The sequence below is a fragment of the Canis lupus genome, unplaced genomic scaffold, assembly GCF_011100685.1.
Source record: "Canis lupus familiaris isolate Mischka breed German Shepherd unplaced genomic scaffold, alternate assembly UU_Cfam_GSD_1.0 chrUn_S1132H1303, whole genome shotgun sequence".
NCBI lineage: Eukaryota > Metazoa > Chordata > Mammalia > Carnivora > Canidae > Canis > Canis lupus.
Window position 1 is genome coordinate 3158 of NW_023329952.1, and position 16832 is coordinate 19989.

General features: G+C 44.8%; 1 protein-coding gene across 1 annotated transcript; it reads left to right on the top strand.

Moving 5' to 3' along the window:
* Positions 1-11063: 11063 nt before the first annotated feature.
* LOC119878182 (ral guanine nucleotide dissociation stimulator-like) lies at positions 11064-14961 on the top strand. Its single transcript, XM_038588897.1, has 6 exons — positions 11064-11201; positions 11588-11698; positions 12299-12492; positions 13082-13141; positions 14032-14215; positions 14458-14961. Exons 1-6 carry the CDS (start codon positions 11064-11066, stop codon positions 14959-14961), a joined length of 1191 nt encoding a protein of 396 aa, XP_038444825.1.
* Positions 14962-16832: the final 1871 nt, after the last annotated feature.

Below are 16832 nucleotides of genomic sequence, written 5' to 3' on the forward strand. Positions count from 1 at the left end.
CATCGGTGTTTTATATGAATCTGATTCTAATACTTGCTTTGTGTCTTCACGCTGTGTTTTTTCTTGTCTTTTTTGTATTCTTTGTAATTTTTTTTGTTGAAAGCTGAACATGTAGTTTTGGGTAATAGTAGGTGAGGTAAGTAGGACTCTCCTGTGAGGATTTTGTGTATATGATTAGGAGCCTGGCTTTGTTTGATGATTACTGTAGCTATAAATGCCAGAAACTTTGGGCTTTCCCATGTATTTTTTTCAGAGTCTCATGTCTTGCAAACTTTCACCTATAATCCACTATTATTGTATTGGGGTCTTGGAAGGGAAACCCTCTAAAATCTTATGACTAAATCTCATTTTGTGGACCTGTTTCTTTACCTTCTGAACTTCACATATGTTTCTTCTTATATAGTATTCTCTCCTTCTCCCTTTAGTAAGACAAGAAAACTATAGGAAACTGGAATTAGAGGGATAACTTTTACCCAGCTTCAATAATGCTCTGGTAAAGTCTTTTTCCTTGGATGGGAGGTCTTTGTTAATGGAGACAGCTCTGGTCATATTCACAAGGATTACTCTCCCCTTTCACTTGCCAAGGTCGTGAGAAGATCTTGCTCAAATCTTCGCTGTGGGGATCCCTGGGTGGCGCAGTGGTTTGGCGCCTGCCTTTGGCCCGGGGCGCGATCTTGGAGACCCGGGATCGAATCCCACATCGGGCTCCCGGTGCATGGAGCCTGCTTCTCCCTCTGCCTGTGTCTCTGCCTCTCTCTCTCTCTCTCTGTGTGTGTGACTATCATAAATAAATAAAAATTAAAAAAAATCATCGCTCTAATAAATAGGTGGGGATCCTCAAGATAAAACTCATGAAAGTTTGGGGGCCTTCAGGAGTATATTGCCCAGAGATTACTCCTGCTCACACAAGACCATGTTCAGCCTCCAGGAATTAAGCAAGTTACTGCATAAATGTTCTTACTAGATTGTGGGTCTGACAATTACTTCTCCAGGTAAACAGATCTTGGCTATAATTCTCTGAATTTTCTTCTCTATCTCTGGATTTAAGATTGTGCTTTTCCCTACAAGCCCAGTTTTCAGATAGGGCCAAGAGAAGTCAAGAGCTTTCAGTTTGTCCTGATTTTTCTTGTTGCAAAGACAGGAGTGACAATGTCTAAGCTCTTTACACATCAGAACTAAAACCAAAAGTTCTGAGCTTTGGGTTTTTAGTGCTAAAAAGAATAAAAAGGCATGAACATTTATCCTATATATACACAGCACATGCCAGAAGCTGGTTATATTTTGACCTTTAGTGTTTTTTCACATGCAAAAATAAAATATCTGCTTGTATGGCCAAGTAAAAATAGTGTCATTATGCATTAGTGATTTGATTGACAAATACTGCCAGAAAACTGTTGCAATTTTTTAGCCATGTCTGTCAATAACTTTGAAGATATATATCAAGCGTCTTTTATTTTTAAGTGAGATCTATGATCCACATGCTCAAGGAGTTTCTTTTTTTTAATTTTTATTTATTTATGATAGTCACACAGAGAGAGAGAGAGACACAGAGACACAGGCAGAGGGAGAAGCAGGCTCCATGCACCGGGATCCCGATGTGGGATTCGATCCCGGGTCTCCAGGATCACGCCCTGGGCCAAAGGCAGGCGCCAAACCGCTGCGCCACCCAGGGATCCCCTATATCAAACGTCTTTATAGTATTATGTATTCTGTTAGGACTAGGAATAATATATAACCAATGTAAAAACAAATCTCCCACTTTTATTTTATTTTTTTTAAGATTTTATTTATTTATTCATGAGAGACAGAGAGAGAGAGAGGCAGAGACACAGGCAGAGGGAGAAGCAGGCTCCATGCAGGGAGCCCGACGTGGGACTCGATCCCGGGTCTCCAGGATCACGCCCCAGGCTACAGGTGGTGCCAAACCGCTGTGCCCCTGGGGCTGCCCAAATCTCCCACTTTTCAAGGTGTTACTGACTCATTTGAATTTTTTCTTATGCGTAATTGTGTAAAACAAGTTTCACATATTCATTTGTTAGCAAATATAGATTCATCTACTCTTTGAATACTTATGTTCATTATGTGAATTTATGGCATTAATCTCAGTTGCATTTGTTACTATTTCTTGTACCATTTTCCAATTTGGTAAATTAAATTTTCAAACGATTGAAGCATTTATGTGTTTGAGACACAAAGTACAATGCAATAGTTACAAATGTAAGAAATGTAAATAATAGCATGACAAACATGGGAAAATGAAGTAGCAGTATTATTTGATTGTAAATATATTTTCTGAGTGCTATTTTCGGAGTATTATGATTAACTTACCTCTTCAGATTAGTGGCATGAACACATTCTTCTATAGTATTAATTTTCCTTTGTAATGACAGCACACCTGAAGAAAACCTAATGGACAACTAAGAATAATCAGGAAAAAAAAGTGTACTTTATTTACTTTTATTGGAATTAAGCAATGTTTTCCTACAAGTTCATATAATTAAGAATAAAATTCCAAAAGGAATATTAAACAGATGTGTTGGAAATATTTGAACTTTTATTTCTAAGGCAGCATAGCACAATAATAAGTCATATATTTAGATAGATAGGTAATAGATGTACCTGCACTCTCATACACATACACACAGAACAAATACAAATTGGTGGGATCCCTGAGTGGCGCAGCGGTTTGGCGCCTGCCTTTGGCCTAGGGCGCGATCCTGGAGACCCAGGATCAAATCCCACATCGGGCTCCCGGTGCATGGAGCCTGCTTCTCCCTCTGCCTGTGTCTCTGCCTCTCTCTCTCTCTCTCTCTCTCTCTGTGACTATCATAAATAAATAAAAATTAAAAAAAAACAAATACAAATTGGTCTACAAATTAAAACCTCTATTTACCACAGTTTAGAAGAATAATTGCACTAAAATTGTTTAATTCTTTACCCAGGGAATGATATTAAGTTGAAACACTAAGACATAACCACTTTTTTAGTAAGTAACTGCTTATTTAGTCATATATATTAATAAAAATTCATATTACCACACATTTTAGTGACAGACAACAATGTACAATTTGGTTCAATAATGATTTTGCAGGTAAATATGCAGACTTTTAAGCAGAAACTTGTTCTTAGCTAATTTTTAGTAATTTATTGGTTGGAAAATTTGATTTTCAAAAATCTTGACCTTGTTGGTAATAGATACTGAGAAGATTTGAGGTCATGTAGTTAGTTTTGAATGTATTACACACCCATCTGCTTCTCCTCCATCTGGCAGCAGACACAGAAGTGTTATGTACATTCTTCTCACCAACACCCCAATTGTTAGCTTCCTGCTGATAGCCTTAGTGTAAGCCTCATTGGGTAATTATTTCAGGCAGAAAACAACCAACCCACATGTTCAAGAATAATCACTAGTTCAATTAACTAACCAGAAGCAGCTGATATTTTAGTGTCCACGAGTAGAAATGATTTCAATTTCAGCAGCACTTCAATGAAAATATTTAGATAGCAGATGTGCTATTTAGTACCTTCAGTATGTGGAAAATAAAAATAAACATGACATATATAACAAAATAAGTTGATAGTAGATGACTAGGTTTTTAAAAACTTATTATTTCTCTTTAGTACTTAATTTTAAAGTAATGTAAAAGCACAAAACATATGATGTGTTAATCAACAATGTTTTTAAAATCTGCATTAAAAAGTTTCTTTATCAAGTCACTAATCTGACTAGTATCAACATACATAACTTACTTTAAATATTGTCTGTAGTTTATTAAAAATCTAAAAACATCACACATATTTATATTGGGTTTAAATATAGAATTATTTTTACAAACATGGTCTAATATATGTATTTGAGTATTTCACTCTTAAAGTATTTTATGAAATATGATTTTTTGAAAATCTGAATTGGTTTGCCATTGAAATATGCATTTCTAAATAGAAATTAAGCTGTTAATGTTGCTGAGCTTTTTGTTTTAAAAAGATGTTCTTTCCCCCTATATAATTTTCTCAGGAACTCAAATAGTAGACATCTGTTCTTTTTTTTAAGTTTTTATTTAAACTCCAGTTAGTTAATATACAGTGTAATAGTAGCTTCAGTTTACAAGATAGGGATTCAACACTTCCATACAATACCTGGTGCTCATCACAAGGACACTCTTTAATTCCCATCATCTATTTAACCTGTCTGCCCATTTTTAACCATCAGTTTGTTCTCCATAGTTAAGAAGTCAGTTTCTTGGTTTGCCTTCTCTTTTTTTTTCTCTTTGCTCATTTCTTTTGTTTTTTAAGTTCTACATATGAGTGAAATCATATAGTATTTGTCTTTCACTGACTGACATATTTTGCTTAACATAATACTCTAGCTCCATCCTCGTCCTTGCAGATGGCAAGATTTGGTTCTTTTTATATGGCTTTTTTAATGGCTGAGTAATATTCTAATACATATATATATATATGTATGTATACACACACACGCTCTATGTATCTATATCTATATATCTATATATACCATATCTTTTATTTAAGATTTTTATTTATTTATTCATGAAAGACACAGAGAGAGAGCGAGAGGCAGAGACACAGGCAGAGGGAGAAGCAGGCTCCATGCAGGGAGCCTGACATGGGACTCCATCCCGGTACTCCAGGATCATGCCCTGGACCAAAGGCAGGCGCTAAACCACCAAGCCACCCAGGGATCCCCATATCTTTATTTTTAAACATTTTATGTATTTATTCATGAGAGACACAGAGAGACAGGCAGAGACATAGGCAGAGAGAGAAGCAGCTCCATGCAGGGAGCCGGATGTGGGACTTGATCCCAGGACTCCAGGACCATGCCCTGGGCCGAAGGCAGGCGCTAAACTGCTGAGCCATCCAGGGATCCCCCACATCTTCTTTTTCCCTTATCAGTTGATGGACACTTGGACTGCTTCCATAATTTGGCTGTTGTAGATAATGCTGCTATAAACATCAGGGTGCATGCGTATTTTGGAACTAGTATTTTTGTATTCTTTAATACCTAATAGTGCCATTGCTAGTTCATAGTCATTCTGTTTTTAAGTTTTTGAGGACACTTCCATAATATATCCATTTTTGAAGCTATTACAATTAATTAAAAATGTTTAAAAACCAATTTTGAAAAATAATTATACTGACTGGACAGTGTTATAGTAAAGTACTGAAAGTTGAGTCATCTTAATGCCTCAAAAATATTTATTTATAATTACATATACAAAGACACATAATTGCAAATGCATCCTTTCTATCGCTCATTACATTCCCCACTGGTGACTACATAAAATATTTAATAATTAATATTTAATTAATTTCATTTAATTACACAAACCATAATATACAAAAAAACTGGTAGTGGTGTTATATTATATAGTTTGTATTGTTGCTTCCATATAAGATGAGAGAACAAATAAAGTCTACAGTTAACAATGTACAATAGTACATTGAACTTTGAGTGCTCATCAATATGTATCCAGAATAAATTCAGAGAATGAAGAAAAATTAACCAATAAAATTAATTCCAAGTTATTGTTACAATAATTTAATTATAAGTTTTAGGTGATAGAAGTGATTTATACATATCATAAAAAACCTGGAAAATCTTGAAAAAAAGAGAATAATAACAGTCACCTCAAAATGCTAGCTTTCATCTCTCTGCAATATACATATTCTGTTTCAGTTTTTAACCCCTTATTTCATTTAACATTAACTTTGGAGTATTTTCATGTTAATGAATTTCACTAATAAAAGATTTTCGGGAACTCCTTATAATCTCTAACGGTGTTATTTTATCCTGTATTTTTATTTTTGTTCATTTAAGTTTTTTTTTAATTCTTGTTAGTTAAGGCATAGTGTAATGTCGTTTTCAAGGGTAGAATTTAATGCTTTATCACACATATAACACATAATTATTTTTAAATGCCTTTGTTTTAAATATGTAATTCCAGCTGTTATATTACTGATCTAAATAATACTAAATATACATTTGAATATCTTTAATGGTTTCTTTAAGATAGATTTCTAAATGTAGTCACCGTTCAAATGGTTTCTCATTTTTCATTTAACTCTTGCTGCACTGTGCCAAGTATCTCTGAAGAAGCACTGTGACGACACCATCTCTAGCACTGTATCCAGGTGTCTTTTTCACAAAATATTCTGTGGAGTTCTTTTTTGGATTTATATGCCAATTTAAATATCTTTAAGTTTCTTAAAAAAATAGTGAGAAAGTAGAACTAATAAATGAATTGATTGAATATTGTGGGATATGCAGTACAGTGCAGTACAATCCTTTATGAAAGGAGACTGGTGATTTCTACTTATTCCATCCAAAGAGGGATAGTGTTGCATCCCCTGCACAGAGACAATATAGAATCTAGAATATGAAGTGAAAGATGCCACCCTTCCTGTAGAAGAAATATGATTGATACGAGCCTAATGGTAACTGGAAGTTGAAACAATTGTCTTGCCAGCCGCAGGTCTGCAAAGAGGATTCTACTACTGTGCAGTCAAACAAAGCGTATTACCAAGTATCATCATCAGCTATGGTTATTGACATCCATCAGATGGGAACTGACCTTGCCCTAAAAATGAAAAATAATGGCAAAAAAGAGAATTACACATTCATTCACTTAGAAAAATTTTGCTAAAGCTTTTTAAAATAGAGATAGTAGGGGCACCTGGATGGCTCAGTTAGTTAAGCGTTCTACTCTTGATTTGGCTCAAGTCATGATCTCAGGGTCATGAGATGGAGTCCCACATCACACTGGGTGTGGATCCTGCTTACAATTCTCTCTTTCTCTCTCCCTCTGCCTCTCCCTCTCAACTCCTGTGGTTGCTCTTTCTCTCTCTCTCTAAAACTAAATAAATAGAATAGAATAGAAATAATAAAAATAATGTAAACTTTTCCCAGAAATTCAGAAAAAATAATTATTTAAAACATCTTATAATAATAACTGAAATAAAATAATGGATAAAATTAAAAAGTAGAGTAAATCCATTGTTAAGTATATTTATTTAAAATGTTTCTAAATATAAAATATTAATAAAATAAAATTATTAATTTCTAAATGAAATCTTAATCCACCAAATCTCATCAATCTTAATCCACCAAAAAGGAAGGAGGACAGAAATTTGAATGAAGATTATTATAATGAGAAAGGATGTAGATCTATAAACCTACATATGTAGGAGATTATGAAAATATAAGAATAGAACTTTGTTAATTATTCTGATCATTTAGAAAAAGCAAATATTTCTAGAAAAATTACAATTTATAAATTCAGATTCCTTCTAGTTGAAAAACTCTGAATAGAGCAAAACATTAATATAATACTTAGTTTACAGCTCTAAAAGTCATCTTTGGACTTGTGGACTTAATAAAAGTTTGAGATGAAATCCTAGTTCTACGTCCTGCTCTTTGTAAAACTCTGATGAGGTACCTTTTCCTCAATTTCCTCATCTATAAAATGGGCACCATGATACCTATTTTATAGGATTGTCCTGAGGAACAACTGCATTGAGTATCTAGGAAGCGGCACTGTTCTGTACGGTGTGGTACATATAGGAGTCTATTTCACGGTATGGTTAGATGCTTTGGTAATGGATACAATGAAAATTGAAAATGTGTTGGGTATCTTGTCAAGTAATTATCAGCAATTTCTGATCTTCCTTGGAGAAATGTCTATTTATATCCTTTGCCCATTTTTTTTTAAATTGAGCTTTTTGTACTTATATTATTGACTTATTAGTGTTTTTCATATATTCAGGAAATAAGTTTCTCATTAGGTATATGATTTACAAACATTTTATCTCATTATATGGATTGCTTTTTTATTTTCATTATTATGTCCTTTGAAGAACAAGAGCATTTAACACTGAAGTCCAGTGCTTTTTGCCATATTGAAGTATTCTATGCTAAACTCAAGGTCAAAAGATTATCTGCATGTTTTCTTCTAAGAAGTTTTAGTTTATGTCCTGTATTTAGATTTAATCCATTTTGAGTTAGTTTTTGTATTTGGTGTAAGGTGAAGATGCAACTTCATTCTTTTGCATGTGGCCATCCAGTGTTCCAAGACCATTTGTTGAAATGACTGTTTTTTACCCTATTGGATAGTCATGGCACGGATACTTAAATTCAGCTGATCATGGATGTATGGTGTACTTCTGGATCCTGAAACCTATTTCATTGATTAATATATCTATCCTTACGCCAGTACCACACTGTTCTCACACTGTCTTGTTTCCTATTCTTTTTCAGAAAGTTTCGAAATTGAGAATTCCATCTACTTTGTTCTTTTTCAGGATACTAGGCACCCATGCAATTCCATCTGAGTGTGAGAATGTTTATCTACTTATTGGAAGGTAATAGAATCTGGAGATAATTTGGACCAGGGGTGCTATGAAACAATGTTAAATTTTTCAGTGCATAAATATATGATTTTTTCCAAATATTTAGATCTTCAATTTCCTTAAATAGTGTTTGTAGTTTTCAGAAATTGGGTTATAAGCTTCTTTTGTAAAGTTTATTCCTCAGAATTTTATTTATATTTTTGATGCTCTTGTAAATGGGTTTATTTTTTCAAATTTTATTTTTGGATTGTTCATTGAAAGTATGTAGATATACAGTTGATTTTTGGAGATTGATCTTTTATGTGCAATGCTTACTGAACTCTTCCACCATTTCTAATAGTTTTTAGTCAGTTATTTAAGATTTTTTAGGAGGCGGGGCAAGATGGCGGAAGAGTAGGGTCCCCAGGTCACCTGTCCCCACCCACTTACCTAGATAACTTTCAAATCATCCTGAAAACCTATGAATTCGGCCTGAGATTCAAAGAGAGAACAGCTGGAATACTACAGTGAGAAGTGTTCGCGCTTCTATTAAGGTAAGAAGATGGAAAAAAAAGAAAGAGAAATAAAGTCTCCGAGAGACCTCCATCTTCATAGAAGCATTCTTTATCATAGCCAAGGGGTGGGAGCAACTCAAATGTCCATCAAAGATAAATGGATAAAGAAAATGTGGTATATACTGATTTTTATTTATTTATGAGAGACACAGAGAGAGAGGCAGAGACTCAGGCAGAGGGAGAAGCAGGCTCATGCAGGGAGGCCGACGTGGGACTCGATCCCGGGACTCCAGGATCAGGCCCTGGGCCGAAGGCAGCACTAAACCGCTGAGCCACCCAGGCTGCCCTCTCTTTCTTAGTAAACAGAAATTTTACCACATTACAAACAGTATTCACAATCACTTGAACATTTTAAGTAGCTTAGTCTAGACCCCCCGAGTGACTCAGGGGTTGAGCATCCACCTTCGGATGGATAAAGAAATAAATAAATCCACCTTCTTGGATAAAGAAATAAAAATCTTTAAAAACAAACAACACAAAATAATCCGCTTAGGCCTTTGCTGGAAGGTGCTGCTTGTTGCTCGACTTGTGTTCCGTGGAGTCCGTGAGGCACGATCATCCTGACATTCGAGGCTTGCCGCTTGTGTCACCGATGTGCTCCTGCCTCTTTATCCCTCTTTCTGCTTTTTGGTTTGATGAATTATTTTTTCATGATTCTATTTTAATTGCTCCATTTTCTCCATTCGAGATTCAGCTTTCTTTCTTTTTTTATTTAATGATCTTCAATGATGTTGCTTCTCCTCTGCCAACTTCCTGGTTCTGCACATGTGTCTGCGTGTGTGTCCGTGTCTCTGTTTCTCGGTCAGTGTGCGTGGACACACCACATGATTTCAGTTCAGTCGGGGTCAGGCTGGAGAGTCAGGGCCTCCTGTCTACGTTCAGTTCTGACTGACGGCAGGTTTCCTAGGGCCCAGGTCAGGGCGACCCACTGGGGGCACCGCCGTCCACAGCTCACCCAGGGGAAACGAGGGAAGGGCCCGGAACGCACGACAGGCAGGGGTTCGGATGAGGACGGCCTCACCCCTTCTAGGCCAAGACCCCGACACCTTCTGTAGGGTTTGCCTTGGATTCAGGAGCCTAGGATCGTGGGGAGCTATTGCCCATCCCTGCCCCGGGGGGACTGTCATCTTCTGGGCCTCCAGAATGAGGGTACCGGTGCCCATGTGTGTGTGTGTGTGTGTGTGTGTGTTTGAGGAAAATAATCCCTTTATTTAAAATACCAAAATTCCAACTACTATAAGATACCACATGTAAAAAACAAGACATAGTCTTGAGATGTAAAGGACACTGTCCCTAGAAAGTGCCTCTCTTTTTCTATTATTCTTTTTTTTTTAATTTGGCTAATGGTGTCTACTGACACATATTTGGAATGTAATCTATTTATCAGCCAGCTGTTCTGGCCCAATGTGGATTTAGGATTTTAAAACATGTGTGGCTTTAGAGCTGTATAATAAAGTATAATCTTAAAATAAAAGTATCTTTTTAAAAGACTCTTATCATCGACATCACTGGTGACAGCAATAAATAGCAGACATTGTAATAGGTAGTTTTTTGCAGTATTTTACAGGTAAACAGCCCTGCCATATAGGTAACATTAGTGTGTTAGTCCTGTGCACACAGGACCTCGTGGGCCTGGACGCATGTACACACCAAGGAAGAACGTGTGGGTGGAGGTATGTCCTGCAGGTGACACCCGCCTCCAAGGTCATAGATATGAGGCCTCAGTGGCCTGGGACGTCTGGGGGAAGCCCCGCTAGGACACTCCCTATCCCACAGGCAAGATGCAGACCATCCCCGACGGGCACAACGCTTCTCCGGGTCAAACCGGGGAAGACTGGACAGTCGTGTCTGAACCCAGGTGTGTGTCCAAGCTGGGGCCCTGGGTGCACACAGTCCTTCCCTGGGGCCTGTGGACAGGGTGTGGTTGTGTCACTGTGTGCACAGGCCATCGCCTGCAGGGAGGGGGGGTCGGCAGCACGAGCGCTGCCCCTGCAGCTTCCTCCAGGAGTGGGTCAGGGAGGGGGTCCCAGGAAGTGAGGTCACTGCCGTGTCACAGAGCCCAACAGAACGGAACCCCCGTAACCAGGCACCCGCATCCAGTGCAGCCCCCTCTCACTTGGCTGGAGACATCTGCTACTAGAGATGTTCTCTTGCTGCCGGCCCACGTCTGGGGGCTCTGGCTCCCAGGAACCCCAGGGGTGCGGCTTGTTCCTATGCTGTAGGCAGTGGCTCCAGCATAGGTACCAAGGTGTCAGGGCGGTGATCAGGAGGCGCCGTCAGGTAACACAGCGCAGGCCAGGCCAGGCCCCCGTGCCACCATCCTGGGAGCCTCATCCCCTCCTCCTCAGGTTCAGGGAACCAGGGATGTGTGGGCAGGTCCCATCCAGGCTGGGGGACGCTGCAGGGCGGCACATTCCCCGGGGATCCCTTCAGGGTCACCCTGATGTCAAGGTGGGCAGGGGGGAAACAGGGTTCCTGAGGTCCTCTACCCGCCCCAGAGTCACTCCGAGGCCCTGCAGCCACATCCCTTTGCTGTTCCCAGGGGCGGTGGGTGCCGCCTGCACTGTGGGGTGTCTGGGTGGAGGCAGCTGGGGGTGCGGCCCAGCCGAGGGGGCCAGACCGGGCGCTGAGGCCTCCTGCCTGGCTGCCGGGCACTGTCTCCACAGAGCTCCACCCGGGTCGTGGGGCGCGAGCGGGAGGAAGGGGTCGTCTGCCCCACAGCCTCCAGGAGCAGGGAGGTGCCCTGCGCAGCTAATGGAGGCCAGCGCGGGCTCAGGGTGAGTGCAGGGGCTGGGCCCCCCGACACCCGGGCCCCGATGCGGCAGGAAGGACCCCGGGTCCCAGAAGCCAGCCTGCACCTACCCCCTGGGCCCCCCGACACTCCTGCTCCCACATGAGTCTGGATCCCCCCCTCCCCACACCTGCCCCCATGGCCCTGCCCCTGCCTGGGCCAGATGCAGAGTCCCTGCGCACAGATGTGTGGGAACATCAGAATAGAGCCCTCAGGGGAGGCCTGGTCCCCGGGGGTTAGCGCCTGCCTTCCCCCAGGCCTGATCTCCGAGGCCCGGGATCGAGCCCCCTGGGCTCCTGCACGGGCTGCTTCTCCCTCTGTCTGTGGGCTGCCTCTCTCGGTCACTCTCTCTGTGTCTCTGGAGGTCCTTGTAATGATCCAAATATTTTGAACATTTATCCTCTGAGATTGTTTCTTTATTGCATAGTTGGTCCTGTTTGTGTAAGAGACAGGCAGGGAGCTTGAGCGGGAGAGGGAGCCCCAGCTCCTCAAGCCCACGGGGCCCCAGCGCAGGGCCTGCCGGGGCGGGATCCCAGGTCTCCTGGCGGCTCCCTGCAGGCTGCACGTCCCCTCTGTCCCACCTCAGGGTGCAGGGGCCGCGGCCGGGAAGGGGCATCAGATCGTCCTGACCAAGCTCACCCGGACGGAGCTGCTGGAGTACAAAGTCCGACAACTGCTGCTCGCCTTGCAGCGCAGGGACGTCATCTACATCTTCAGCTTTTTAGAGGATTATCGTACATTCGCCACCACGGACGAGGTGCTGGACCTGCTGTTCACCGAGTGAGCACCTGCCCCTCCGCAGCCCAGGGCTGGGCCACCTGCTGCTGGGGAGGCTGGGGATGGTGTGAGCTTCCCGGCCTCGGGCTGCTCCCCCGCCTGGAGCAGGGTCCCCCAGGGCCTAGGTCCTGGAGGGCAGCCCCGGGGCCTGGCCTGTGGCGGGTCGGCCAGAGGGGCTGTGCCTGTGCTCAGCAGCCGTCCTCCTCCCCGTGACCAGGCCTGTGCCTCCTCCCTGCCCCCCCATCACCAGGGTCCTGAGCGGCCTGTTTCCCCATTGAAAGGGAGGTTTGAGAGTCCATCGGGGGTCTGTGTCCTGGGGCAGCCAGACAGGGAACCCCGGGACCCCCCAAGCCCACTAAGATATGGGCCATGGGCCTGGCCAGAGCCCTTTCATGCTCAAGCCTTCAGGAGGCCCCAGCAGGTGCGGGCACTTCTCCGGGAGCTGCCCGTGGCCCCACGCACAAAGCTGACTGCCCCCGGGGCACAATGACTGCCCCCGGGGCAAGGCCTAGTCGGGGTCAGAGGGTGAAGCCCCTATGATGAGAGGTCGCGTCCACAGGACGATTCATGGGATGTCCCTGCTCTCCTCTAGGTATGGGTGCATCGCAGATGCGTGGGGTAACAACGATGTGGTCCTGCAGTGCTGGAAACTGTGAGTGACTCCGGCTCCTGCAGGAGGGCCTTCCCTCTCCTGGAGGGCAGCGAAGGGGCTGTGGGGCGGTGGGGGCTGCCCCCTCACCCCACACATCTGCAATTCCCGTGACAGGGAAAAGGTCTAATGCCCCTTCTGGAAAAGAGCAAAGGAGAGCGGTGGATGGGGTGTGGGCTTGGTGGGAGGCACTGAGACCCCTCAGGGAGACCTTCTCCATGCCCCCCCAACCCTCTCTCTGCCCCACACCTGGAGCCCAGAGCAGAGGGGGTGGGGAGCATCGTACTCCCCAGTCTGGTGGCACCTGGACCCGGGGGAACAGCAGGTGCTCAGGAGGGCCGGTGAGGGCTCCCGGACCAGGCGGCCCCCGCCCCGTGGGAGAAGGGAGATTAGAGTCAGTGGAAGGACACCCCCGGGGGCCCCTCGGGAGGGAGGCAGCACAGAGACCAGGAAGGAAGGTGGCGGTCCCGGGCGGCTCCTGGCAAGGCCTGGCAGGACACAGAGCCCGAGCCCTCCTGCCTTGGAGCTTCCCAGAGCAACAGTGTGTGCAGTGAGGGCAATGACAGGCCAGACGCCCCCCGTCCCCTGATGCCTGCCGGTGGACTTAAGGGGCAGGTGGGCAGGGACCAGGCTGAGGAGGGAGCCCTGCTTCCCCAGGAGAGACGCTGATGGTCACCCCCTGGGCCTGGGCTCCCCACACAGAGGTTGCATCCCAGCCCCTCCTCGGGGAGCAGGCCTGTGGCAGGCAGGACCACCAGGTGGCAGGGGGACGAGGAGCAGGACTGGTCTCCGACACCCTGCGCGGAAGGCCGGGTCCTGCAGGGCTTCCCCGGGACACCTGCATGTGACAGAGCCCTGTCTTCTGATGCCTGTTCCCGCCTGTCCCTCCCCAGGGCCATGTCCTTCATGATGGAAATATGGCTGAATTATTATGGGGACGACTTTCATCAGTTCCCAGAATTTCCCTCCCTTATAAAACTCCTGGAATTGTTAAGACAGCACAGCCACACAGATGCGCATCTCCGGGCCCTGCGTCACCTGAGGCAATTCAGACGCCTCCATGCAGCAGAGCGAGAGGCTGGGGGTGAGGAGGACTGGGGGTGGCCGAGCTGGGGATGGGGGGGCCGCAGATCCAGCCTCCTTGCTGCTGGACCAGGAGCAGGGGTGGGCTCACACCCCACCCCACGGGCTGCAGCCTGGGGACACCTCCCAGGGCTCTTGCCCTCACACACATCGAGTGGCGGGAAGAGTGGCCTTGATTTGGGAGGGACGTGGACAGTCTGTCCTGGTGGTGATACTTTGTCTTCTTGGATCTACAGCTTCGGCCCGAGGAAAACACCCTGAACCCACTCTGGATGCACCCCAGCTCCACCGTGGGGCCTGCTGCCCCGTGGGGCCTGGCTGCTGGGGCTGAGGGCTTGGCCTGCGATGAGCCGCCTGCTGGGGAGGCAAAGCCCCTGCAGATAGTGGTCACTGCTGCCCTGCAGGAGCCCCCTGCACCCCTGGGAGCCCTGGAAGAGGAGCAGGCACCACCCCCTGCTCTCGAGGTCGTGGATGTGCCCCAGCCACCTCCTAACTCGATGGAGCAACTGGCCTCGGGGATGGAGCAACCTGTTGAACCACCCGAGGAGCCCGCCCCAGCTCCAACTGTGGAGCCTGGGGAAGGTTCCGGGTCTGAAGGGATAGTGGCTGCTGGAGATGAGGACTTGGTCAAGGCAGAGATGCTGGCTCCTGAGGTGAAGGTGGTGCACGTGCTGGTCGAACCTATGGTTCCCTGCCCCATGAGGAGGAGCCACCTGCTCCCATGGCCACCCCGGAAGTAGGCCCTGGTGCCTGCAATCGGGGTCCCCAGAGGGCCAGACCTGCAACCTGCCTCTGGAACAACCTGCTTCGATCCGTTAGCAGCCCCCTGACCACCTCGGGGGCCCGCCCCAGCTCCCACCGCGGGGCTCGTGATGGCTACAGCCCAACAGAGGCTTGCCCTCCCTGTTATTTCACTGTTTCTATTTTTGAGTTTTTCTTTAACCTGTATAATAGCTTATAGAGTTTTATTGCAATAAAGGATAAGTTAACTTCACACAAAATTGACTCTGATGCTTTTAAATTACACATCGTGGTACTTTAGGTCCATTCACAGTGTCAGAGGCCCCAGAGCCCAGGGCACTGGGAGACACAGCCGAGGATCTGGGGCTCCCCCAGCACAGGCAGAGGCCGGGAGGACAAAGGACAGCCAGGTCTCTCCTGCCGCCGGGTGGCCCCGAGCTGTGCAGATCGTGCCCCTACCCTGGAGCACCCAGACCCCTGCACATTGGGAGCTGCAGTAGTTACTGTGGGAGCTGACTCCAGAGCTGGACAGCTGGCCGCCGCTACTGTGGTTGTCCCTCCTGGTGTCACCCTGTACCTGGGCCTGAGCAGGGGCCTCACAGGATAAAGAATCCCACTGAATTGTAGACCTGGTAGAGGGCTGGGCAGCTCCCCCAGGTGCACACACCTGAGAATCAGCACAGCAGGCCCCTCCCCCAGAAGACCAGCTCGAAGGTCAGAGGAAAAGCAAGTTATTGACCAAGCAGCCTGGAAAGTTCCAGGGGAAGTCAAGGGATTTACAGTATATGGAATCAGAGGATACTCCCCTTGTTTTTTCTTTTCTGTTTGTTTCTGTTGTTTCCCCACCCCCTTTTTTTTCTTTTTTATTTCTTCTTTTTTTTCCCCCTTTTTCTCCTTTTTCCAGTACAACATGTTGTTGGCCACTCTGCACTGAGCAAACTGACTAGAAGGAAAAACTCACCTCAATACTAAAAATCAGAAACAGTCCTCTCTCCCACAGAGTTACAAAATTTCGAATACAATTCAATGTCAGAAAGCCAATTCAGAAGCACTATTATACAACTACTGGTGGCTCTAGAAAAAAGCATAAAGATTCAAGAGACTTCATGACTGCAGAATTTAGAGCTAATCAGGCCAAAATTAAAAATCAATTAAATGAGATGCAATCAAACTGGAGGTCCTAACGACAAGGGTTAACGAGGTAGAAGAACGAGTGAGTGACATAGAAGACAAGTTGATGGCAAGTATGGAAACTGAGTAAAAAAATAGAAAGACAATTAAAGACCATGAGGATAGGTTAAGGGAAATAAATCACAGCCTCAGAAGGAAAAATCTACGTTTAATTGGGGTTCCTGAGGGCGCCGCAAGGGACAGAGGTCCAGAAACTGTATTTGAACAAATCATAGCTGAGAACTTCCCTAACTGGGGGAGGGTAATAGGCATTCAGATCCAGGAGATAGAGAGATCCCCCCCCTAAAATCAATAAAAATCGTCAACACCTCGACATTTAATAGTGAAGCTTTGCAAATTCCAAACATAAAGAGAAGATCCTTAAAGCAGCAAGAGATAAGAAATCACTAACTTTTATGGGGAGAAGCATTAGGACAACAGCAGACCTCTCCACAGAGACCTGGCAGGCGAGAAAGCGTCAGCAGGATATAGTCAGGGTCCTAAATGAAAAGAACCTGCAGCCAAGAATACTTTATCCAGCAAGGCTCTCATTCAGAATAGCAGGAGAGATAAAGAGCTTCCAAGATAGGCAGAAACTGAAAGAATATGTGACCACCAAGCTGGCTCTGCCAGAAATATTAAGGGGGACCCTGTAAAGAAAGAGGAGGTCCAAGGGAACTATCCACAAAAACAGGGACTG

Excerpts from the sequence above, each read along its gene's own strand:
- LOC119878182 (XM_038588897.1), top strand. The coding sequence starts at position 11,064 with ATGTTCTCTTGCTGCCGGCCCACGTCTGGGGGCTCTGGCTCCCAGGAA. Across the intron at positions 12,493-13,081 it reads CTGGACCTGCTGTTCACCGA|GTATGGGTGCATCGCAGATG; the intron begins GTGAGCACCTGC and ends GCTCTCCTCTAG. Across the intron at positions 13,142-14,031 it reads GTCCTGCAGTGCTGGAAACT|GGCCATGTCCTTCATGATGG; the intron begins GTGAGTGACTCC and ends GTCCCTCCCCAG.